The sequence below is a fragment of the Lepidochelys kempii genome, chromosome 8, assembly GCF_965140285.1.
Source record: "Lepidochelys kempii isolate rLepKem1 chromosome 8, rLepKem1.hap1, whole genome shotgun sequence".
In the NCBI taxonomy this organism is placed as follows: Eukaryota; Metazoa; Chordata; order Testudines; family Cheloniidae; genus Lepidochelys; species Lepidochelys kempii.
In genome coordinates, this window is record NC_136387.1 from 55,844,818 (window position 1) to 55,871,531 (window position 26,714).

Here is a 26,714-nt window from a genome sequence, read left to right on the forward strand (position 1 = left end):
TGTTTGCTTTTCCTTACTGTTTCACCTTTGATTCTATGATTTCTCTATTAAACAAACTTTTCTGGGTATTTTACCCCAAACTGACCTCTGTTGTTCAAACTGTGGGAAGTGTGTTTGCCAAAGTGAACTGATAGGTGGGGAGAGATTTCATTTCTTCAGGGGTGATGAGCCGAAGTGGAAAATATGAATATCTGGTCATTAAAAACTCAGGGAAACAGATTTGGGGGAACTCCAGACCAGAACAGGGGTTGTTGAAGTCATCCTGCAAGAAATAACTAGGTTGGTGGAAGGCAGAGTTGAGCCCTTTATGTTTGTACGCTGACTACTGGTGTCAGAGCTCTGAGTCATAGAGGCAAAGTATTAAGGCACCTAACATTACAAGGCAGGTGATGACAGCACCCCTTACTAGTCTGGGTAACTCAAGTCCTTTCCAGATTATCTCTGTAATCCAAAACCCAGACGAAACTTTATTGGCTTCAAAGGACTTGGCACTATCAGCTTTGTATGCTGGCCCTAAGAGCCCGATTTTGCAAAGTATAGAAGGACCACAGAGTTGAGATCTTGACATCAGGTGGACACTCTTTCCAGTTTCAGGATATTTTGGCCCTCTCTGATTTCATGTGTTTATTTTATTTATTTATTTTACACAAAGCATGGCCAATCATTAAGAGCTCAAAAGCATTAATATTGGAATGTGAAAAATCATTTGCTTTGAATCAGGTGATATGTTGGCCCTCTCTGAAGTGATCTGCCCTGTTCCCCAATTCAGCACATGCTTAAATGTTTTGCTGAAGTCCCACAACTTTAATAGGCCCCAGACAGCATGGAAGGCATTTTCAACAATGGCAAGATGGTATAGTTCACATAATTATCAATCATACATTGAAAGTATCCAGTCTCAACTGCCTGGTTTTATTGGGTTACGACCTGGAGAGGGCAATGCAAGCAGCTGTATTTACTTTCCAAAAACAAAAATATTTGCTTTCACCAATATTTTTCCTGCCCTCCTCCGCTCCCCCCTTGCCAAGTTTGCCTAATTTTACACTAACTTCAGGCTCCGACTCTAGTTTACTGGGAGTCCCTCTGTAAAAGGGCAGCAGCACCCAGACCCACCCATTCAGTCCCCCGTCTCATTGCCAGGCAGAAACGTCTGGGGCACTCCGTCATACAGTGAACTTCCCACTGTAGCTGTGCTGCTTTCTGCAGGTCTGGTCCCGGAGGCTCCTGAGAACAGGCTTTGCCTAATCCTTTGGCAGGCAGATACAGCAGAGTCGGTGCTCATGACAATAAGTTACCCAGAAGTATCAATTTCTCCTGCCTACCTCTCAGATCTCTCCAGTGGAGAGTGTCCTGTCTGCCTGCTGCCTTCACTTTCTGCAAACACTGAACACTGCTAGACTTTTAAGCAGCACCGTTTCCCCCCCAAAGCAGCCAGCTTCTCACCCTCCCGGAATTAAAATTCGGATGCAAACGTGGTGGTGGCCGCTGCCTGTCTCCTGTCACTGGATCTCAGGGAGCATCCAGACTGGGAGGCAGCCAGCCGTTAAATACTTCGCAACTTCAGAACCGCCCACGAATCACCGCGTCCCTCTGCCTAGCTTGTACCGATCGCCTGCGGGCCGGCAGGCAGCAGCGCCGTACGGTACCTCGGATGTAGCTGCATTTGCTCTCGTCCAGCAGGCTGGAGGCAGAGCCGCCCATGGCGCGGGCAGGGGCTGCAGCGCCGGACACGAGCTGCGGGAGGGCGCGAGCGGCTCGGAGCGCTCCTGGGGCCGGTCGGCAGGAGAGGCGGCTGGCGTGGGGGAGCTCCGCGTCTCCTCGCAACAGCCGCTCAGCCCGGGCTGGCGGTTTTTCTCTCTCCCTCCTCTTCAGTCGGAGCGCAAACTTCCTCCGAAAGGCACCGCCTTCTCCTGCGCCTCCTCTGCTCCCCGGGGCGGTGGCGGGCTGGCTGGGCGGGGGAGCTCTGCTCGCCCCCGGGCAGGCTGCCCCCGGGCAGGCTCCCCCCTGTCGTCACTCACCCCTGTTCCCGCAGCAGCTGGCTCCTCCCGCCCGTCTCTCTCCCCAGCTTCTCCCACCCTCTGGTTCCCTCTATTTATTGCTGCCCCTTCAGGCTTCACGGTTCCTGCTCCCCCGCAGCTTCCCCCCGCCTTGGGGCTGTCACCATTGAGCGCCACTGTCCCCCTCACGGGGCTCGCGGGTCCCCCTCGCCAGGCCCAGCCCGCGGGCTGCACGACAGACGGCGATCGAGAGCCGCGGAGGCGGAGCCCGCCAAGGGGAAAACCGCTGCTACCAGGTAGCGGTGTCTTAGCCCGTTTGAAGCCGAACAGCGCAGCCCCAAGCAGCTGTGTCGTCGCCCCTCTGCCGTTTGCTGCCTGCGTCAGAACAAGAGGAAACCCGCTTGCACCAGGTGAAGCGTCTCTTGCGTGGTGATTGAGGCTCCTTCAGACACTATATGTTCCCACACGGGAGGTATCGGAGGAAAAGCCCCACCCCCACCCAGTGATTTCCCCAACACCCCCCCCCATCAGTTTTGTGAACTATTTACATGCCAATTTAGTGACTGTTTGGAAATTTGAATTGAAATTGAAACATTTATGCACACTTTAAAAGCATATACAGTGTATGATAAAATACAGGTATCTGAAAAAGGATAATAGATTTGAAAAGTATGAACATAGACTAGCTTCCTTATACAGCTGTTGTTTTTTATGACAATGGAGGTGCGTTCATTTTGGTGATGTCAGCCAACCTAATAATTTCAAATGATGATTTGTAAGTAAAGTCTAAATGAGCTCTCCCTGACAGCTAGTGATGAGCTGGGGCTGGGGGGAAAGGCTTCAGGGCCAGATTGTGTTTGCATTCACACCTAATCTACCCAGGTATCCAGCAAACAGAGCTGTGTTGCCTAAGTGATAGATTTTGGCTGGGATTGGGTTACAAATCACTTGAATGCGGGGGGGGGGGGGGAGGGGGATGAAATGTTGTTGTTCTTATTGTATGAATAAAGGGCAGTAGAACAGTACTTAGGCTGTGTTGATTGAGAGAATCAAGAGAGAGGGGTCTGTCTCCACTGTTTAAAGACAGAGCTGATTAGGCTCCATAGAGAGTCTTTTGTTCTGTTAAGTGACCAGGACAGCTGAAATCACTGATAAGCAGGTCTAAGTGCTTAGACCTGCTGTGGGACAATGTTTCTGTGGAAGACACAGCCCAGACTAAACTAGCTGTGAGGCTCCCCCACGGAGAGCTCAGCTAAAATTGCTGAGAGCTGGTGGAACCTCAAGAGACTAACTCACAGAGATCACGGTGGCAGCAGAAGGTGACGGCGCAGGGCCATTAGCGGCAGAGTGAACGGTGGTACAATGAACAGCAGCGGCCAGAGTAAACAGCGAGCAGCTGGAGGAACGAGCAAGGTGCCTTCTTGCCCCCCACCTGGGAAGTGTACTCAGGTGAAAGCACCTCTGAACTCTGAGTCTCCACTGACCAAGGACAACACTGATGAGTGGTTTCAGAGTAACAGCCGTGTTAGTCTGTATTCGCAAAAAGAAAAGGAGTACTTGCGGCACCTTAGAGACTAACCAATTTATTTGAGCATAAGCTTTCGTGAGCTACAGCTCACTTCATCGGATGCATACCGTGGAAACTGCAGAAGACATTATATATACACAGAGACCATGAAACAATACCTCCTCCCACCCCACTCTCCTGCTGGTAATAGCTTATCTAAAGTGATCATCAAGTTGGGCCATTTCCAGCACAAATCCAGGTTTTCTCACCCCCCGCCCCACACAAACTCACTCTCCTGCTGGTAATGGCTCATCCAAAGTGACCACTCTCCTTACAATGTGCATGATAATCAAGGTGGGCCATTTCCAGCACAAATACAGGTTTTCTCACCCCCCCCCCATACACACACAAACTCACTCTCCTGCTGGCAATAGCTCATCCAAACTGACCACTCTCCTTACAATGTGCATGATAATCAAGGTGGGCCATTTCCAGCATAAATCTAAGTTTAACCAGAACGTCGGGGGGGGGGGGGAGTTAGGCTACCTTGCAAGCTATTACCAGCAGGAGAGTGAGTTTGTGGGGGGGGGCGGAGGGTGAGGAAAACCTGGATTTGTGCTGGAAATGGCCCAACTTGATGATCACTTTAGATAAGCTATTACCAGCAGGACAGTGGGGTGGGAGGAGGTATTGTTTCATGGTCTTTGTGTATATATAATGTCTTCTGCAGTTTCCCACAGTATGCATCCGATGGAGTGAGCTGTAGCTCACGAAAGCTCATGCTCAAATAAATTGGTTAGTCTCTAAGGTGCCACATGTACTCCTTTTCTTTTTACTGATGAGTGGGGTGCGGTGGAGGGAAAAATGAGGGGAACGTTAAATAAATGTTTGTTGGATTATATTTTAGTGACTTTGCTCCAGAATGCTAGATTTGTGACTGGGAATGGAAACTTATATAAATATATTTCCTAGTAAGCCAAGATTTTTAAAATGCATTATTTGCCAAGGTTGTTATCTCACATCATTGCTATCTTGAGGTCATTATGTTGGGGAGTTTCTGTACTAAACATTTTTATTATTATAATTTAATTTTTACATAAGAATTGTCATACTGGGTCAGACCAATTGTCCATATAGCCCACTATCCTGTCTTCTGACAGTGGTCAAGGCCAGGTGCTTCAGAGTGAATGAACAGAATAGGTAATCATCAAGTGATCCATCCCCTGTTGCCCATTCCCAGCTTCTGGCAAACAGGCTAGGGACACTCAGAGCATGGTGTTGCATCCCTCCCCCTCCTGGCTAATAGCCACTGATGGACCTATTCTCCAGGAATTTATCTAGTTCTTTTTTAAATCCTGTTATAGTTTTGGTCTTCACAGCATCCCCTGGCAAAGAGTTCCACCGGTTGACTTCATGTTGTGTGAAGAAGTACTTCATTTTGTTTTGTTTTTTAAACCTGCTGCCTATTAATTTCATTGGGTGACTACTAGTTCTTTTGTTATGTGAAGGATTAAATAACGTTTCCTTATTCACTTTCTTCACACCAGTCAATATTTTATAGATCTCTACCATATCTTCTCCCCACCCCCCAGTCATCTCTTTTCTAAGCTGAAAATTCCCAGTCATTTTAATCTCTCCTCCTGTTTCATACCCCTAATCATTTTAGTTGCCCGTCTCTGTACCATTTCCAATTCCAATATATCTTTTTTTGGGACAGAGTGACCAGATCTGCACACAGTATTCAAGGTGGGTACGTACCATGGATTTATATAGAGGCAATATGATATTTTCTGTCTTATTATATATCCCTTTCTTAATGATTCCCAACATTCTGTTTGCTTTTTGACTGCCACTGCACATTGAGTGGATGTTTTCAGAGAACTATCCACAATGGCTCCAAGATCTCTTTCTTGAGTGTTAACAGCTAATTCAGACTCCATCATTTTGCATGTATAGTTGAGATTGTTTTCCAATGTGCATTACTTTGCATTTATCAACATTAAATTTCATCTGCCATTTTGTTGCCCAAGCACCCAGTTTTGTGAGATCCCTTTGTAACTCTTCACAGTCTGCCTGGGATTTAACTATCTTGAATAGTTTTGTATCATCTGCTAATTTTGCCACCTCACTGTTTACCGATTTTTCCAGATCATTTATGAATATGTTGAACAGTAATGGTCCCAGTACCAACCCCTCAGAGATACCACTATTTATCTCTCTCCATTCTGAAAACTGATAATTTATTCCTACCCTTTGTTTCCCATCTTTTAACCAGTTACTGATCCATGAGAGGTTTCAGAGTAGCAGCCGTGTTAGTCTGTATTCGCAAAAAGAAAAGGAGGACTTGTGGCACCTTAGAGACTAACCAATTTATTAGAGCATAAGCTTTCGTGAACTACAGCTCACTTCCTCAGATGCATATCGTGGAAACTGCAGCAGGCTTTATATATACACAGAGAATATGAAACAATACCTCCTCCCACCCCACTGTCCTGCTGGTAATAGCTTATCTAAAGTGATTTCCAGCACAAATCCAGGTTTTCTCACCCTCCACCCCCCCACACAAATTCACTCTCCTGCTGGTGATAGCCCATCCAAAGTGACAACTCTTTACACAATGTGCATGACAATCAAGCTGGGCTATTTCCTGCATAAATCCAGGTTCTCACATCCCCCCCACCCCCATACACACACAAACTCACTCTCCTGCTGGTAATAGCTCATCCAAACTGACCACTCTTCAAGTTAAAATCCAAGTTAAACCAGAACATCTGGGGGGGGGGGGTAGGAAAAAACAAGAGGAAACAGGCTACCTTGCATAATGACTTAGCCACTCCAAGTCTCTATTTAAGCCTAAATTAATAGTATCCAATTTGCAAATGAATTCCAATTCAGCAGTTTCTCGCTGGAGTCTGGATTTGAAGTTTTTTTGTTTTAAGATAGCGACCTTCATGTCTGTGATCATCTTAAAACAAAAAAACTTCAAATCCAGACTCCAGCGAGAAACTGCTGAATTGGAATTCATTTGCAAATTGGATACTATTAATTTAGGCTTAAATAGAGACTTGGAGTGGCTAAGTCATTATGCAAGGTAGCCTGTTTCCTCTTGTTTTTTCCTACCCCCCCCCCCCAGATGTTCTGGTTTAACTTGGATTTTAACTTGAAGAGTGGTCAGTTTGGATGAGCTATTACCAGCAGGAGAGTGAGTTTGTGTGTGTATGGGGGTGGGGGGGATGTGAGAACCTGGATTTATGCAGGAAATAGCCCAGCTTGATTGTCATGCACATTGTGTAAAGAGTTGTCACTTTGGATGGGCTATCACCAGCAGGAGAGTGAATTTGTGTGGGGGGGTGGAGGGTGAGAAAATCTGGATTTGTGCTGGAAATCACTTTAGATAAGCTATTACCAGCAGGACAGTGGGGTGGGAATAGGTATTGTTTCATATTCTCTGTGTATATATAAAGCCTGCTGCAGTTTCCACGATATGCATCTGAGGAAGTGAGCTGTAGCTCACGAAAGCTTATGCTCTAATAAATTGGTTAGTCTCTAAGGTGCCACAAGTCCTCCTTTTGATCCATGAGAGGACTTCCCTCTTATCCCATGATGGCTTACTTTTCAAAAGTCAATTTAAATTACATATTTTTTTTAAATTTATATATATATTTTAGAAATCTAGACCTGTTGTGTTTTGGTGTAACTTGCATTATCCTTATGTTAAATTTGCATTATCCTAACAAAACATTTACTTTATTCATATCTCTTTTATATGTTGCAGGTCAAAGAGAAAATGAAAAGACAAAAAAACAATACAACAATTTTTCCACTCAAAGGCCTCAAAAACTAACCAAGGTGAAGAACACATCAAGAACCAAGAATATATCAACATGTCATCTGAAGGTTCAAGTGATATATCTACATCCGACCAGCCCGAAGCACAAATACAGCTACCTATTGAAGAAACAGTGTCTCCAAAACCTAAAGGCAGTTCCTGATGTTTGTGGGTCAAAGTGTTCTCATTTATTGAAGTTACAAAAAATGGCTGCTGGTGCACCTCTTGCAAAAAAGCTTACAAAGAAGGAAAGCTTCCCAATGCTATAATTGGTAAAAGTGGAGGAGCTTGGTTTGTCAAACCGATCAGCAAAGCCAATGATGACAAACTACGTGAACAGGCTGCAAAACACCAGGCCTCTGGAGTGCATCAACATGCAGAAAGCCTTATAAGCCCACTTTCAAAACCAATTTTAGAAGTACTTAATGAGGCTGTTAAGAATGCTGGAGACACAACACAGTTCATGCGAACAAACAAGGCTGTGGCACCCTACTTTCTATTTAAGCAAGAGATACCACACATTACAAACTGGAAGCCAATGTTAAGTGCATTGTCACTTGTTCATCCTGAAGTTGAACACTGGTTCCGAACAAAACCAGCAAATGCTCACTATCTTTCTGCAGGAAACTCAGCTGACTGGCTAGAAGCATGCTGTGCAACAATGAAAGACTCAGCAGCTGAAACAGCGAAAAACTCTCTCACCACATTCAAAAAATCTTGATGTTGAGGTAGGCCAGTAGATGCATTTCTAGATGTTCAAGTTATAGAAGACACATGGGCTGCATCTGTGACAACCCACATCTTAGAGTTGTGCATTTGGTGAAGCTGCAAACTTCTCTGGAAGACATGGTGGAGTACAAGCTTTGCTCAGAGAAAAGTGTAACCCTAATCTCTCCTATACACACTGCAGAGGCCATCTACTCCAACTAGTACGAGCTGCAGAATCTTCAAAAGACATTTAAAAAGCTATATATGTAATGTCTTCATTTATATACTCTTTTCAGCAAAAATCCAAAGACTGAATATCTTGGAAAATATAGAAGATACACTAAGAATGAAGTTCAAATTAGTTCTACCTGGGAAAACCTGCTGGCTTTCTCATGAGCGATCCTTGGCTGTTGTCTTAAAATTATTACTGGCTTTGGAAAGTATCTACCAAGATGGGATGGATCTAAGTAGTGAGGCTGGTGGATTACTTTTGCTACTACGTTCAGAGAAGACTATTGCCTCTCTCTCTCTCTCTCGTAAGTCTATTGTTGAAACCACTTGGGTCATTAAACAATGCCATCCAGGCATCTGCTATAACAGTAGTAGATCTTTGTCCAGCAATATATGCTACATTTGGATCAATCAGAGAGCTATCCATTAAAAAAGTACTGGAAGAAGCAAAGACTTCAGTCCAGAAGTTGATTAATGAAGGCCTTTATATTGAATCCTTAAGTGAAGAAGACAAGAAGTGTTTAAGACAACTGAAAAAGTACACAGACTTGATTCTTAAAAATCTACAACAGCGATTTCTAGATTCTACTCAACCTCTATGTAGCTTTTACAGATGCCTGTCCTATAAAACACCAACAGTTGAGTGGAGTGAGGCACTACCAGCAATGGGGCTGCCATGTGATCAGGACAGAATAGAGAATTTGAACACAGAGTGGAATGTCATATGACGAATGAATGAAGATTTGACTTCAACTTCTTTTTTATCATTACTAGTGGCTCGACCCGATCTTTGTGCTCTGTTTCCTGGGATGAAAGAAGTAGGAATTCATCTCTTGCTACTCCCAGTCACAACAGCTACAGTTGAATGTTCTTTTTCATCATTGAACGAATAGAATTTTGTGTTCTGAAAGAAGTTGCCTTCTGCCTGCATGTAAATGAACTAATGAGCATATCCATCGAAGTACCGGCCACCAAAGATGAACACACTGAATTCAAGAAGTTCATTAACAGAGTTGTGTAAAATTTTAACAAGAAACCAAGAAGGATGTAGACGTAGTGCTTCATAGTAGGCTTGAGTAGCCAACTTTAATTTGTGTGGAGATTTTAAAACATGAGTTAAATCTAATGGTCATGAAACATTTTTTCAGTTTTTACTATGGTGCCATACAGCCCACCTTCACCCTCAGTCTCACCCCTCATCGGCCCTGACACTCCCGCCCCTGTAAATTCGAACCCCCCCCCCATTTCAATTCTTGGGAAAACCACTGCCCCCACCTCCACCCCACACATGCGTTCCAAGGAATTTAGGGGGCGGAAACACACCCTACTTCAAGGGCAGGTGTGTTTTTGTTTTTTGTTGTTTTTCCCAGAGGTGTGCTGGGATCATGCTATGGGATCCATGTGCCTAAAGCTCCTCCATCACTCCCAATATTGCACTAAGGTGAAGAGCTTGGTCCCTAGTTTCAAAGCCCTAAATGGCAAGTGAGAAAGCTGTCTGTGCAGGAGACGGCTGGTCCCAGATTTCCACAGGTCCTTAATTCAGTGGTCCAATCTGTGGGAATTAGTTGCACAATTCCCACTGGGATTTGTGCAGCACATTTTAAGCCAAGTGCATTGAATTGTGAACATACCCCAATAAGGATGCATGATAGACCTACAAAAGAAGAAACAAGGTGGAGAGGTAATATCTAGAAGTTGGTCCAGTAAAGGATATTCCCTCACCCACCTTATCTGCCCAATATCCTGGGATCAATATAGCTACAACATTGCATAGTACAAAAGCAAGGTAATTGTCACCACAATTACTATCTTATCTTCAGGGGATATAATTAAACAAATATCTCTCGCTCAGTGGTTTTCAACCTGTGGTTCACAGACCTCTGTGGGTCCACAGACTATGCCTAAGATTTCCAAAGGGTCCGAACCTCCATTTGAAATTTTTTTTAGTGGTCTGCAAATGAAAAAAGGTTGAAAACCACTGCTCTAGATAAAGGATCATGTGTTTGCCGCATAAGGCACAGAAGTGACAAAATTGGTGCAACAGCAAACTTCATTCAGAATTTCCTTGCTTCTGAAGACTAATTTCTAATTTAAAGTTATTTCTTTACTGTTTTTCCCCCTTTTGCTTGTTTTTTACAATAATAATTAATTGAATGGGATCAACAGCGTGTCACAATAAATTGTTACAATTTAAAAACACTTTAATACTATGTATAGCTTGTATAATTTTATTATAAAGTGAGTTGCATTGAACAGAAACTAATTATGTATTGCACATTTCCAGTAACTGAAAATTGTATATTTTAGACATTTGAATACATTTGTTTCAACCATTCTACATTGATCACCTGCTCCAAATTTGTTTGAACAAATTAAGCCTACTTTTGTTCCACCAATTGTATTAATGTATTTGATACCTCAATAACTTAATATTTTGCTACTTCATCATCAAAAGCAGGTTAAGAAATTTCTAGGACTGTCAAGTGATTAAAAAAATTAAACCTTGGGTCGACTGCCATAGCTATTTTTAGAAATCTCTCATTGGTACCTTCTTTGCATTTGTCAAATCTGCTGAAAGTGTTCTTAAAATGAACATGTGCTGGGTCATCATCTGAGACTGCTATAACATGAAATATATGGCAGAATGCGGGTAAAACAGAACAGGACAATTCTCCCCTAAGGAGTTTAATTAAATAATAATGTGTTAATGAGTATCATCAGCATGGAAGCATGTCCTCTGGAAGCATGAAGGGGCATACTAATGTTTAGCATATCTGGCACGTAAATACCTTGCAACGCCGGCTACAAAAGTGCCGTGTGAACACCTGTTCTCACTTTCAGGTGACATTGTAAATAAGAAGCAGGCAGCAGTATCTCCTGTAAATGTAAGCAAACTTGTTTGTCTTAGCGATTTGGCTGAACAAGAAGTAGGACTGAGTGGACTTGTAGGCTCTAAAGCAGTGGTTCTCAAACTGGGTCGGGACTCCAAAGTGGGTCTCAACCCCATTTTAATGGGGTCGCCAAGGCTAGCAATAGGTTTGCTGAGGCTTGGGCTTGGGCTTGCGCTTTGGCCCCTCCACCTGGGTGGCAGGGCTCGGGCAGGCTCAGGCTCTGGTTCCCCTCCCCCCCCCCCCGGGGTCATGTAGTAATTTTTGTTGTCAGAAGCGGGTCATGGTGCAAGAAAGTTTGAGAACCGCTGCTCTAAAGTTTTACATTGTTTTTTGTTACATAACTGCACTCAAAAACAAAACCATCTACATTCATGATAAAGAGATTGCACTACAGTAGTTGTATGATGTGAATTGAAAAATACTATTTATTTTATCATTTTTACAGTGCAAATATTTGTAATAAAAATAATACAAAGTGTGCACTGTACACTTCGTATTCTGTTGCAATAGAAATCACTATATTTGAAAATGTAGAAAAACATCCAAAATATTTAATAACTTTCAATTGGTATGCTTTGTTTAACAGTGTGATTAATCAACTAATGTTTTTAATTGCAATTAATTTTTTTGAGTTAATCGCATGAGTTAACTGCAATTAATCAAGAGCCATAGAAATTTCACACAAGCTGACACGTTTTTAAATTAATAATCAGCTTGATACAATTTGAAACAGCCAAAAAGATATAAAGAAATTTTTATACAATATTAACTCAGTATTGTACTAAACAACCTTTGGTAAGCAGACAAATCTTACTTAAGGCAGTTGATCAAGATTAATTCACAATATTATGGTGTCCCTCTCTGGTGTATGCCAGTTTTATACTGAAATGGGGCAATTGTTTAACTGTTCTAGCAAGGAGACTGGATGCATGCAGTGCCTTAATAAAGAGTCTCATAAGTATTTGGAAAAAGAAAAGGAGGACTTGTGGCACCGGTTAGTCTCTAAAGTGCCACAAGTCCTCCTTTTTCTTTTTGCGAATACAGATTAACACGGCTGCTACTCTGAAATAAGTATTTGGATATCTTAACTGAGACTCAAATCAACAGCACTCCTAGAGGTAAATATAAATAGGGGCCTTTCATCAACGTCTTTGTTTGTTAAACTCTATTCACAAGGTTTTAACTTGTAACAATGTGGTGGTTGCAGTAGTGTGATCACTGCACATCCGCTGAGCTGTCTGAGTAGAAAATAAACAAACAAGCTACACTGTGAACTGTCTTGCAACTGTAAAGTGTTTCATGTAGCATCAGTGCAGAATATTACTATATAGAGTTGCATGTCCTGTAATGTCAAATTTATCTCCAAAGCCTGTAGACATATCTGAGACGGAAGAGAGAAACCATGCAATTTGCATGAACTATGTTATTCTAAGACAATCTCCTGTTCTATCTTTATAGTTCAGAAAATAAAAATATATGTAAGAGCAGAAGCTTTAGAATAAATTCTGAGGAGCAGGAAGGCAGTGCACGTACATAAGTGGGATTTTACAGTCTACATCTACCTAGGGTAAAAACAAAATAGAAGAACAATGTCTTTAACAATAATTATTTTCACTGCAGTAGTACCTTCCACCAAAGAGCGTGGCGGGGAGGGAGTTAATCTACATTAATTCAAGTTAGTCCAGTGTGAAAATGCTTCTCTGAACATCTGCTTTGCAGTATGTCCTAAAGAGCAACACATTTGGGCTATTTCAGTCCAGGGGACCATGAATTAAAAAGTCAGAGACATCTCTCACTCCTTGTACAACCTGCATAAATATCAGGCAGAACATTAGGTAATCCCCGCTCCTTAACTATTTCTCTAGAGGTGCTGGGTGTTCCAAAGAAGATGGTGGGAGTGGGTTGGATAATTAGCTCAGCCCACCCCACTCTCCACATACAGATCAATAGAACTCCATCCTTTGAAAGGACTCTAACAGGTACAAGCTAGCCCTAAAAGCTTAAGTCACTACATAAAGACCTTTTTTATACCTTCCTTCATTCTTTGTGCACACTTCACTATCTGCTGTAGACCGAGAGCAGTGGATGGAACTGACATTGCAGTCCCTGCCAACAAAACAATCCCCTGTTACTTGTAATTCTCTTTAGAAGGAATCTCGCATCCTTTGAGACTTTATCCTCAACTTTGCTAATATGCTGTTTCTGCTATTTAAAATATCTCCAGAAGGTGAGAAGAGGTACAAAGAAAATACTTATTCAATACTTAGTCTAATATGAGTAATGCAGTATTGCAATAACCATGTTGGGCCCAGGATATTAGAGACAAGACAGGTAATCTTTTATTGGACCAACTTCTGTTAGTGAGAGAGAGGAGCTTACACAGAGCTCTTTTGCAGGTCTGGGAAACATACTCAGGCCTGGTCTACACTAGAAAATTAGGTTGGTTTAATTTCATTGGTCAGGGGCATGAGCAGCGGGTCGCATAGGCTGGGGGAGGCTTTGCCACCCCAAACAGCAGGCATGGCCAGTAGGTCTCTCGGCCCACACCGCTTCCAGCAGCTCCCATTGGCCTGAAGCAGTGAACTGCGGCCAGTGGAAGCCGGGATTGGCCAAACTTGCAGACACGGCAGGTAAACAAACCGGCCTGGCCCGCCAAGGGCTTTCCCTGCACAAGTGGTGGAACAAGTTTGGGAACCACTGACCTAGACCAATGTAGAATATGCTACAGTGGCACAGCTATGCTGCTGTAGTGTTTTAAAACACAGGGCATGACTACACTTGCGAGTTAGAGCGCATTAAAGCAGCCCAGTGCACTCTAACTCACAACGTGTCCACACTGGCAAGGCACGTAGAGCACTCTGACTCTGCAGCTAGAGTGCTCCTGGTAATCCACCTTGGCGAGTGGAATAACATTTGATGCGCCGCGGTGCCAGTGTGAAAACCCTGGTCTGTTAATGCGTTCTGATCGACCTCCAGAAGTGTCCCACAATGCCTGTTCTAGCCACTCTGGTCATGACTTTGAACTCTACTGCCCTGCCGTCAGGTGACCAACTGTTAGACCCACCCTTTAAATTCTCTGGGAATTTTGAAAATCCCCTTCCTGTTTGCTCAGCCAGGCGTGGAGTGCTTTCAGTGAGTCTTTCCAGGTGACCATGCCTCCGCGTGCCAGGTGATCCCCAGTATGGAGCAATGGCGAGGTGCTGGACCTCATCAGTGTTTGGGGGGAAGAAGCTGTCCAGTCCCAGCTGCACTCCAGCCACAGGAATTATGATATCTTCGGGCAGATATCAAGGGCCATGCAGGAAAGGGGCCATGACCGGGACGCACTACTGCCCCCGTGACCTGCTGTTTTTACAAAGAGCTGGATGCGATACTTGGAGGCGACCCCACCTCCACTCCAGGGACCACCATGGACACCTCAGAGGTCAGTGCAACAAGGCAGGAGGAGGAGCAAAGCGGGAGCGAGGGTGCTCTGGCGGAGGAAGACAGCCTGGAATCCCTAGATGCATGCACCCAGGAGCTGTTCTCAAGCCAGGAGGAAGGTAGCCAGTTGCAGCGGCCGGTGCTTGGAGAAGGACAAACACCAGAGGAGGTTCCTGGAAAAGTGGCTTTTATTTTGGGAAGGAAGTTATTAGGTGTGGGCTCTTGGGGCGAGGAGGCTTAGAGCTGCATGCATGCCTAGATGTGGAACAGGGCGTTGATGTGCTCTCTCACAGCGCGGTAATCGGCCTCAGTGATCTCTTCAAAGGTCTCACCCAGAACTTGGGCAATGCGCTTGCGCAGGTTTTGTGGGAGAGCCACTGTGGTCCTTGTCCCAGTCAGGCCAACATGTCCGCGCCACTGTGCCGTCATGGGCGTGGGGACCATTGCTGCACACAGGCAAGCTGCATATGGGCCAGGGCGGAAGCCGCATTGCAGTAGAAGACACTCCCTTGCTTCCCAGGTCACCCTCAGCAGCGAGATATCTTGCAGGATGAACTCCTGTAGAAAATGTGGGGATAATGTTCAGTATAGGGCCCCCCTGCAGCTGTTGGCTGTCCCTAACGCACAGAACCCAGAGGACAGTGAGCGATGAAATGGATATGACTGAGTCTGTCTGGGTAACAATTAAATTGGGGAAGAAAACTATTAGAGCCTCCCCTGAGATAGTGCTTGGGGTGTGCTATAGACCGCCGGGATCTAATTTGGATATGGATAGAGCCCTTTTTAATGTTTTTAATAAAGTAAATACTAATGGAAACTGTGTGATCATGGGAGACTTTAACTTCCCAGATATAGACTGGAGGACGAGTGCTAGTAATAATAATAGGGCTCAGATTTTCCTAGATGCGATAGCTGATGGATTCCTTCAGCAAGTAGTTGCTGAACCGACTAGAGGGGATGCCATTTTAGATTTGGTCTTGGTGAGTAATGAGGACCTCATAGAGGAAATGGTTGTAGGGGATAATCTTGGTTCAAGTGATCATGAGCTAATTCAGTTCAAACTGAATGGAAGGATTAACAAAAATAAATCTGCAACTAGGGTTTTTGATTTCAAAAGGGCTGACTTTCAAAAATTAAGGAAATTAGTTAGGGAAGTGGATTGGACTGAAGAATTTATGGGTTTAAAGGTAGAGGAGGCCTGGGATTATTTTAAATTAAAGCTGCAGAAGCTATCGGAAGCCTGCATCCCAAGAAAGGGGAAAAAATTCATAGGCAGGAGTTGTAGACCAAGCTGGATGAGCAAGCATCTTAGAGAGGTAATTAAGAAAAAGCAGAAAGCATATAGGGAGTGGAAGAAGGGAGGGATCAGTAAGGAAAGCTACCTTATTGAGGTCAGAATATGTAGGGATAAAGTGAGACAGGCTAAAAGTCAAGTAGAGTTGGACCTTGCAAAGGGAATTAAAACCAATAGTAAAAGGTTCTATAGTCATATAAATAAGAAGAAAACAAAGAAAGAAGAAGTGGGACCGCTAAAAACTGAGGATGGAGTGGAGGTCAAGGATAATCTAGGCATGGCCCAATATCTAAACAAATACTTTGCCTCAGTCTTTAATAAGACTAAAGAGGATCTTAGGGATAATGGTAGCATGATAAATGGGAATGAGGATATGGAGGTAGACATCACCATATCTGAGGTAGAAGCGAAACTCAAACAGCTTAATGGGACTAAATCGGGGGGCCCAGATAATCTTCATCCAAGAATATTAAAAGAATTGGCACAAGAAATTGCAAGCCCATTAGCAAGAATTTTTAATGAATCTGTAAACTCAGGGGTTGTACCGTATGATTGGAGAATTGCTAACATAGTTCCTATTTTTAAGAAAGGGAAAAAAAGTGATCCAAGTAATTATAGGCCTGTTAGTTTGACATCTGTAGTATGCAAGGTCTTGGAAAAAATTTTGAAGGAGAAGGTAGTTAAGGACATTGAAGTCAATGGTAAATGGGACAAAATACAACATGGTTTTACAAAAGGTAGATCGTGCCAAACCAACCTGATCTCCTTCTTTGAGAGAGTAACAGATTTTTTAGATAAAGGAAACGCAGTGGATCTAATTTACTTAGATTTTAGTAAGGCGTTTGATACTGTGCCACATGGGGAATTATTAGTTAAATTGGATAAGATGGGCATCAATAGGAAAATTGAAAGGTGGATAGGGAATTGGTTAAAGGGGAGACTACAACGGGTCCTACTGAAAGGTGAACTGTCAAGTTGGAGGGAGGTTACCAGTGGAGTTCCTCAAGGATCAGTTTTGGGACCAATCTTATTTAATCTTTTTATTACTGACCTGGGCACAAAAAGTGGGAGTGTGCTAATAAAGTTTGCAGATGATACAAAGCTGGGAGGTATTGCTAATTTAGAGAAGGACAGGGATACCCTACAGGAGGATCTGGATGACCTTGTAAACTGGAGTAATAGGAATAGGATGAAATTTAATAGTGAGAAGTGTAAGGTCATGCATTTAGGGATTAATAACAAGAATTTTAGTTATAAGCTAGGGACGCATCAACTAGAAGTAACGGAGGAGGAAAAGGACCTTGGAGTATTGGTTGATCATAGGATGACTATGAGCTGCCAATGTGATATGGCTGTGAAAAAAGCTAATGTCGTCTTGGGATGCATCAGGAGAGGTATTTCCAGTAGGGATAAGGAGGTTTTAGTACCGTTATATAAGGCACTGGTGAGACCTCACCTGGAATACTGTGTGCAGTTCTGGTCTCCCATGTTTAAGAAGGATGAATTCAAACTGGAACAGGTACAGAGAAGGGCTACTAGGATGATCCGAGGAATGGAAAACTTGTCTTATGAAAGGAGACTTAGGGAGCTTGGCTTGTTTAGCCTAACTAAAAGAAGGTTGAGGGGAGATATGATTGCTCTCTATAAATATATCAGAGGGATAAATACCAGAGAGGGAGAGGAATTATTTAAACTCAGTACCAATGTGGACACAAGAACAAATAGATATAAACTGGCCACTAGGAAATTTAGATTAGAAATTAGACGAAGGTTTCTAACCATCAGAGGAGTGAAGTTTTGGAATAGCCTTCCGAGGGAAGTAGTGGGGGCAAAAGATCTATCTTGCTTTAAGATTAAACTCGATAAGTTTATGGAGGAGATGGTATGATGGGATAACATGGTTTTGGTAATTAAATATTCATGGTAAATAGGCCCAATGGCCTGTGATGGGTTTTTAGATGGGGTAAGATCCAAGTTACTCGGGAAAGAATTTTCTGTAGTATCTGGCTGATGAATCTTGCCCATATGCTCAGGGTTTAGCTGATCGCCATATTTGGGGTCGGGAAGGAATTTTCCTCCAGGGCAGATTGGAAGGCCCTGGAGGTTTTTCGCCTTCCTCTGTAGCATGGGGCACGGGTCACTTGCTGGAGGATTCTCTGCTCCTTGAGGTCTTCAAACTACAATTTGAGGACTTCAATAGCACAGATATAGGTGTGAGGTCTTTTTTAGGAGTGGTGGGTGAAATTCTGTGGCCTGCGTTGTGCAGGAGGTCAGACTAGATGATCATAATGGTCCCTTCTGGCCTAAATATCTATGAATCTATGAATCTATGACAGTACAGACATGAAAAAATCAGTCCCCCTTGACCCTGTGCTTACTCACCATTTTGGGGCTCCCGGAGGTTATGTGTGCTCGCTTTGGGATGGGCAAATTATGCTATTGTGTAGACTGTGCTTGCCCTCGTTAAGTACGGGGGAATCATTGCTCTATCTGGTGTCAACAATGCTGCCTCTATTAAGTGTTGCATTTTGCCTTTACAGATGCAACCTTGAGATCTCAACCATCTGTGTTATCACCGGCCGAGAGGCTGCAAAGAATCAGGAAGAGGCCACATAGAAGCAAAGAGAACATGCTGCATGAAGTCATGCAGCACTCCCTTAATGAAAATCAAAAAGTGCAGGAGTGGCGGGAGAGTGAAAGGAGGGTCCGCCAGCAGAATGCAGATCGCCGGCATGAAAGCACAGAGCAGCTGATAAGCATCATGGAGCGCCAAGCGGACTCGATCCAGGCGCTCATAGCCATGCAGGCGGAGCACTACCATGCCCCACGCCCCCAGCAGCCCTTGTCCCCAAACTCTTTCCCTTGTGCCCCCATGTCACCTCCAACTCACTTTCCCCAACATCCGGGTTCTTACCACCACCAGCTGCCTCCAACACCTGTAGCTTCACCACCCAGCCCTGAAAACTATGACCCTTACCCACTGCACTCAAACCCCCATCACCATGCAGTTTAGCCATACTGAAGTGCAGCACTCATTGCACAGCATTCCCAACAGGAAGGCTGAGTATGATAACAGGACATACGCAAACCTGTGATTGTACCGTTCCCCACCCCACCCCCTTGCCCTTTGTGTTTCCCAAGTAGTTGTGTTTCTTTTCAATAAATGCATTTTCTTTTCATTAACTGGATTTTTTTGCTTTGAAAACATTCTTTATTATTGCATAACATAAAAGATACCTTAGCCCAGGAAAGCAACAGGCACTGCAAGTCAGTGTATCATACGTAACAAACACAGATTCCTACTAACATTGGAACCACTGCACTCCACTCCTGTGCAGGGCACCAGACATTACTGGTGGCTTTCAGCCTGAAGTTGCTCCTTCAAGGCATCCCTAATCCTTACAGCCCCACGCTGGGCCCCTCTAATAGCCCTGCTCTCCGGCTGTTCAAATTCAGCCTCCAGGTGTTGAACCTCCGAGTTCCATGCCTGAGTGAATCTTTCACCCTTCTCTTCACAAATGTTATGGAGGGTACAGCACGCAGATATAACTGTGGGGATGCTGTTATCGGTCAGGTCCAGTTTCCCATACAGAGAGCACCAGTGGCCCTTTAAACGGCCAAAAGCACACTCCACAGTCATTCTGCACCAGCTCAGCCCATTGTTGAACCGCTCCTTGCTGTTGTCAAGGCTCCCTGTGTAGGGTTTCATAAGCCACAGTGTTAAAGGGTAAGTGAGGTTTCCAAGGATCACAATGGGCATTTTGACAATGGGCATTTCAGTGATCTTCTGGTCTAGGAAAAACGTCCCGGCTTGCAGCTTCCTGAACAGGCCAGTGTTCCGAAAGATGAGTGCGTCATGCACCTTTCTGGGCCAGCCTGCGTTAATGTCAATGAAACGCCCATGGTGATCCACAAGCGCCTGGAGAACCATAGAGAAATAGCCCTTCCGAATAACGTACTTGGAGGCTAGGTGGGCTGGTGCCACAATTGGAATCTGCATCCCATCTATCACCCCTCCGCAGTTAGGGAAACCCATTTGTGCAAAGCCATCCACAATGTCATGCACATTACCCAGAGTCACAGTTCTTCTGAGCAGGAGGTGATTAATAGCCTTGCAAACTTGCATCAACACGATTCCAACGGTCGACTTCCCCTCTCCAAAATGGTTAGCGACCTATCGGTAGCTGTCTGGAGTTGCCAGCTTGCAGATTGCAATAGCCACCTGCTTCTCCACTGTCAGGGCAGCTCTCAATCTCGTGTCCTTGTACCGCAGAATAGGGGCGAGCTCCTCACACAGTCCCATGAAAGTGGCTTTTCTCATCCGAAAGTTCTGCAGCCACTGCTCGTCATCCCAGACTTGCATGATGATGTGATCCACCGCTCAGTGCTTGTTTCCCAAGCCCAAAAGCGCTGTTCCATGGTGGTGAGCATGTCCGTGAATGCTACAAGCAAACTTGTGTCGTTTGCGTTACTCACATCAATATCATCGTTGGAGTCCTCGCCGTCACTTTGGATCTTAAGAAGTAACTCAACTGTCAAACGTGACATGCTGGCGAGACTCATCAGGATATTTCTCAGCAGTTAGAGCTCCGTTCCTGCAGATCGAAAGGGAAGACAGAGCGCGCACTACAAAAAATGTTGAAAGATGGCGCCAATTGTGGATGAAAGCAGAGGGATTGCTGGGATGTGAACCGATGCATCACAGGGCGTTGGGACAGGACCCAGAATGCCCCCACCCTCTGCCCTCTTCCCACAAGCCACAGCAACAGAATGGGAAGAGGTGCTCTGTGGGATAGTTGCCCACAATGCACCGCTCCCAATGCCACTGCAAGTGCCGCAAATGTGGACACGCTTGTGCGCTTGCAGCTGTCAGTGTGAACAGACTGCAGCACTTTCCGTACTGCGCTCTACGTAGGCTGGTTTAACTCAAAGCGCTCTATATTTGCAAGTGTAGCCATGCCCACAGATGAGCCCTCAGAATGTCACAGCTAAAAGTTGAACAGAATGTTTAGCATAAGTAGTTAACACATATTTCAAGGGACCATTCAAGGTGTAGTGGCCTATTAACACCTCTCCAGCTAGAGGGGGGAAAAGAGAGGGGGATAAAAAGCAGAGGGAGTTAGGCTATGTCTACACTATGGACCTTACAGCGGCACAGCTGTACCGCTGCAGTTGCGCTGCTGTAAGGTGTCCTGTGTAGCTGCTCTGTGCTGGCAGGAGATAACTGTCCCGTCTGCATAATTAAACCACTCCCAATAAGTGGCGCTAGCTATGTGAGTGGGAGAGCATCAGACTTACTTGACTGGCACAGTTTATATAAGAGTATGCAAAAAGGTATCTTTTTACCATAGTTGCTAATCTGACTATACCCCTGTGATAAATGAAGGAGGGGCAGGGTAGCTCCTTTTTAGGGATACCCAGCCAGCCAGCTATAAAATCCCTGTTAGTTCTCTACTTGCTTTACCTGTAAAGGGTTAAAAAGCCCATAGGTAAAAGGAAGGGAGTGGGCACCTGATCAAAAGAGCCAATGGGAGGGCTAGAACTTTTTAAATTTGGAAAAAAACTTTCCCTTTGTCTGTCTGTTGTTGTTCTCCAGAGAGAGGGGACAGAGCAGAGACAGGGCTGGGAGTGTGCTGTAAGAAGCTTTGAGCCAGGTATGGAAAACCATCAGATCATACCTAGAACTACTCATTTGAAACCCCAGCTATGTAAGTAGATTGGGGAATGTCTAGGAAGACGTGATTAGGTTTATCTCTTTTATTTCTTTATGGCTTGTGGACTTCTCTGTGTTAACCCCAGGTGCTTTTGTTTTGCTTGTAACCTTTAAGCTGGACCGCAAGAAAACCATTCTTGATGCTTAATTATTATATTTGCTCGTTTTAAATCTCGCAATAGCCTACATTCCAGATGTATTTTCTTTCTTTTTGTTTTTAATAAAATTTACCTTTTTTAAGAACAGGATTGGGTCTTTTGTGTCCTATGAAGTTTGTACATATGTTGTTTAATTAGCTGGTGGCAACAGCTGATTTTCTTTGTTTTCTTTCTCAGCTCTTCCCTGGGGGGGAGGTAAAAGGACTTGAGGGTATCCCACAGGGAAGAATTCCCAAGTGTGCCTTCCTGGGTTCAAAGGGATTTTTTGCATTTGAGTGGTGGCAGCATCTACCCATCCAAGGTCTGAGAGAAGCTGTAACCTTGGGAGTTTAATACCAATATTAAATGGCCAATATTTGGCCAATATTACTTTTTAGAATCCTTGCGGGCCCCCACCTTCTGCACTTGAAGTGCTAGTGTGGGGAATCAGCCTTGACACCCCCACTTTAAAGTGAATATAAATGCTCAGCAAGATTCCACACTTGACAAATCGGGAGACAGAAGTCCCTCTATTTATATCTGCCTGTCAGATACAGCAGGATAATATCAGTGCAAGCCTTCCTCAGTGACTTCAGGGGAATTGCTCTTTTGTAGTTACAGTATGTCATAGGTGTGCATGCTGGTGAACAAAATCATGGTTTGGAAGACTAGTAGAACTTTAACTGCCACCTGGAAAGCTAATGAGAATTATCTTTAAGGAGTAAGTGTTACTGTGGACTAAATCTGGTTGATCGACTTGAACAAAAGGTCTTGATTTCCCCACTTGATAAAAATGAAATTAAAAATGTATCTGTGGCCACATTATAATTCCCTCTGCCACCATTTTAGAGGGAATCTAAAAAATCCAGAAAGGGAAGAATACAAAAATCAGAAGAATTCAAGTACTAAAATGATTCTTTTTTCAGTTTGTGGAAAACACCACCAGGGGGCACCAGATAGCTACCTAAGAAATTCTATGTCACAGGGATAACGAATTTGTTAGATGAATATCTACAGTATTTGTTTTGTTTCCTTGTTTTTTAATATATCTAGAGATCAACAGAATCATTAGTTGAATACTTCTTACATCTTCAGTGTGGGGTATGAGCCAAGTTCAAGGTCTCTGTCCTTCAAGACACTCCATGGCTAGACCCAGCGTATCTTACCTAAAACATTTGGATGAAGACGTGGTCGTCAGGCCCATTCCTCAGGCATAAAAGAACTTTCTATCACAAGGGTAAGGCTGTTCTGTGCAGGAGACAGCACTTTCTGGTGGTCCTGTCTGAGACTGAGGAACAAAACCCACAAATCTCACTACCTTCCGCTCAAAGCATACTATGTTGGCCTTGTCTTCTCTAATTATAAACACCTAGCATGTACATATTTATTAAAATAAAAACTAATTCAAAAAGACTACACTGTGCACATGACAAATGGTAGTCATGCTGCTTAATGCACTATTTAGGGCTTCTATGGTGGTGAGGGCAGCACAAGAGCTTCTGTTGAATAGTATATGCACATCTCTTGAGAGGGGATGAAATTTACATCCAACAGGTCTCCAGGTCTCTTCTTCTCTGACAAATATAATTCTACACCATATAGTAGTTGCAAATAGCAACTTTTAGTTAAAATGGAACACTTTCCATTAAACTCCATGTTTCCATTAATACTATAAAATATTCACTATTAGAGCTTGTAGGGAGGCGGTGTGGTTTCCCAGTGCTGCAGAGAGGGACAAGCTGTGGAGCCAGAGCACTCCAAGCCCATTCCCCAGGGGGTCAGAGGCTGGACAAGAAGTATAAGAGCCCAATCCCAGAGCTCACTCGAGAGGCAGCCGCTGAAGGGGCCAGACGCCTCTGGCCCAGCTCCCGCTGGAGAGACTCCAGCAACCAGTGGCGGACCTGGAGACTGGCCTGACTGGCCGATACTTGACACTGAACAGCGTGTGGGAGAGTCGCTGAGCCTACCCCTCACCAGCTACCCGGAAGAGTCGCTGAGCCTACCCCTCATCAGCTACCCCGAGGATCCAATGGTGATCAACCTCCCTGGGGACACCTCCTTGACTCAGGTACCTCCAGAGGGGAAATTGGGAAGTAGCCGAGGGGCAGCCGACCTGAGTCTGGCTGCAACACAGCCGGAACCCATGCCAGTGTGTTGCGGCCATGATCCCGACTGACATTGCAGCGGGCCTTTGGCCGCTGCTAGGGTCCCGTGCTAGGACGCAGTGGAGTGGGAGGGCTTGTGTTCCCCCTGCCACCCAATGCATGGATGGCAGTCTCCCCTTCTCCTAGGCCACTCGGAACCTGAAGCCTGGGTGTGCTATTTACTTATGTTTGCTCAGCCCCTGCCTGAGGGCCTGAGCCTTGAACTCATTGCTGCCCCGCCCTGACCCAGGGCCTGGGCCTATTGACTATATAAACTGTTGCTCAAGCCTGCCTAAGGGCCTGAGGTGTGACTCTTTACTGCCCCGCCCTGACCCAGGTCCTGGCCTTGTTATCTGCTAAGTGTTACCTGTGTGTGGGCTCAGCCCCCTGCCAGATGGCTTGAGCCAGGACTCCTGTGGCCCAACTGATTCCCCAGGGGCCAGTGCAAGGACTGAAGGGGGCGGTGTGGTTCTCCACTGCCCCAGACAGGGATGAACCCCGACAAACCCTCTCTACAGAGTTGAAACATTCTATGCTCGGTCTCTGCCTTGAGACTAACTTAGCTGTTTTTCTGAAAATCTGAGTAAAATCTCCTGAACCTCTTTTGAATTATAGAAGAGGTGAGAAAGTAACATGCTCCTCCCCATCCCCACGCCACCCCACACACAGTGTAAAGTTTGCCCACACCTTTAAAAAAAACCAAACAGGATTACTGCACCAAAACCAGCTAAAACTTGACATATGGCCTAGATTCTGTCATACTGTGCATGCCCAGCTGAAAACATCTTAAGTCTACAGATGCTGACTTAAAAGTAGATGCACAGTTAGGTATTCACTTTCGATTATTTTGAACCAACCTGCTCTGCAGCAGAAGCTGCTACATAGAGCAGGAGGTCTCAAAGTAAGTAAAACTAACTGTGACCTGGGAAAACCCAGAAATCAAGGACTTTGGGTTAGGTTCTGGGAGAGATGATCAGGTGAGCAAGGCCTATTACAGCATCCTATCCCAACCACCAAAACCAGCTCTGTAGTGGGTTGACGTTACTGGTAATTTGTTCTGAATTTTTCATGTGGACTGCCTCTCAAGCACTGAAAGCCCCAACCACAGTCCATGGTCTGATGCTTGTGGTCATGCATTTACCCATCCCAAGAAGATTCTCTTTAACCAATCCATCCTATGAAGTCCAGACTTCACTTAAACAAGTATTCTGCCTATTGACAAATTGGAGGTGTGCCTGAGAGTCATTTGTCCAAGAGTGGGAGAAGGGGGAATATACCCAATCATGTACATTCACACAAACATTCTCTAGAGTATGTTTGGGGGCTGGGGAAAATGATTCTGTTACAATGTCTCTAACCCGGTGTGGGAAGCTGACTTCCTCTGCTATTACCTGCCAGGCTGCTGTTTCCTCCTTGTTTTCAACCATGCATAGCATAGTTGGCTGCATATGGTGAAGGATGTGCATCTTCATTGCCCTTTAGTGTTCGAGCTGGTGGAGCATTCCTTTCCTATGCATCACCTGGCAAGCAATGACCAAGCCAGTGTGGAATTTCTTTTTGCAGGAGGCAGGGGTTGGCTTCCATTGGGTGTCCCTTTATCACACTCCTAAGGGGAGGTGTATATTTGGGTGCCTATGCCCCTTCCTTGAAGTGAGGAAAGGATTTATCAGCTTCACTACAAAAGGACCACAACTGTCTGTTAAAGTAGGGCGGGGTCAGTGACACTGTCTAGCCTCCTTCAGAAAGGGAGCAGAGAAGGGGCCCAGCCAGGAAAGAGAAGGATGCTTTTTCGGTTGGGAGTTTTGAAACAGAGCAAACCTTGAAGCAGTCAGGTAGGCTAAGCTTAGTTCCTTTTCCATTCTTGTCTGTATTCCAGTTTGAAGGATTCATTTGACTTAGTCTTCAAAAGGAAAGAACACGTTAGCTTTCTTCTTCCTGATTACTTGTAATAAATTCTGTCTGGAGAGCTTTGTCCAGTTCTGTGTCTTATCTCCTGGCCTTAAATGTCTAGTTATGAACAGATGCCCAGTTGCAATGTATCTTTATGGACTGAATCTTGCTATCAGATAGCTGCACTCAGCCAGTCACAATAAAGTGACATTCCGTGAGTAGAAAAATAGGACAAACTTGTTGAGTGAATTCTTCTCTCAGTTCTAGGAGTAGTGTGGGCAAGAAAAAGCCTCTGCTCCTAGTGCTGAAGCAGCAGGAAAACTCTAGCCAGTTGGGGATTAAGTCAGACAAGAAGCTTATGCAGTCCTGGAGAACATTACTTTGGGGCCCAGGGAGGACAGGAAGTGGACAAGCTCCTTCCCCAGGCTGGTTTACAAAAGTCCACACATGGAATGTGGTTGGCAGGAATAAGGCACTGCCTACAGAAAACAAACTTTGCATTGATGTGACTACATTGTTATATTGAAACAGATACCTTCTACAGATGCACTACACTAGGCTTAAGCACACCTTTCATGTGTTAAACTTACACTGGTGTGCATCAGGAGTAACTCCGCGGATATAAGACAACAGAGGAGAATTGGGGCCCCTATCTGCTAGCTCTTTGGTACCACATGCAAGCAGAAGCAGTTACTACTATTATACTAGTTGTGGCTAAGAAATTTATTTTGGTTAACTTGAATGACTTCACATCCCCCACACTGTACTTCAGAAGCTAAAGAAAATGCTTAGATTGCCTTCCTTTGGAGATGGTCATCTTTTAAATAAGTCACATGAATCTGAACTGCCAGGGTTGTTTCTTCCCAATAAATACCTTATCTCAAATATTACACTTAATTGGCTTCTACTTCTACTGTACATTTGACCATTCCAAAGCCCAACTTAAAAGC

At 44.5% G+C, this 26,714-nt stretch overlaps 2 protein-coding genes across 2 annotated transcripts in view; one reads left to right on the forward strand and one right to left on the reverse strand.

Moving 5' to 3' along the window:
* NIBAN1 (niban apoptosis regulator 1) overlaps positions 1-2,298 on the reverse strand; it is a 127,584-nt gene extending 125,286 nt beyond the window's left edge. The window contains exon 1 of the mRNA XM_073356667.2: positions 1,647-2,298. Within this exon, the coding sequence (XP_073212768.1) occupies positions 1,647-1,701 (55 nt within the window). The 5' untranslated portion in view covers positions 1,702-2,298. The remainder of the gene's footprint in view (positions 1-1,646) is intronic.
* Positions 1,700-19,014, forward strand: LOC144930823 (uncharacterized). Its single transcript, XM_078854182.1, has 3 exons — positions 1,700-1,708; positions 1,762-2,407; positions 18,421-19,014. The coding sequence occupies exons 1-3, from the start codon at positions 1,700-1,702 to the stop codon at positions 18,891-18,893; spliced, it is 1,128 nt and encodes a 375-aa protein (XP_078710308.1). The 3' UTR covers positions 18,894-19,014.
* The last annotated feature ends 7,700 nt before the right edge of the window (positions 19,015-26,714 follow it).

Bases quoted from the DNA above. Each gene is read 5' to 3' on its own strand.
- LOC144930823 (XM_078854182.1), top strand. The intron at 2,408-18,420 runs GTGAAGCGTCTC...TTGCCTTTACAG, and splicing joins AGGAAACCCGCTTGCACCAG to ATGCAACCTTGAGATCTCAA.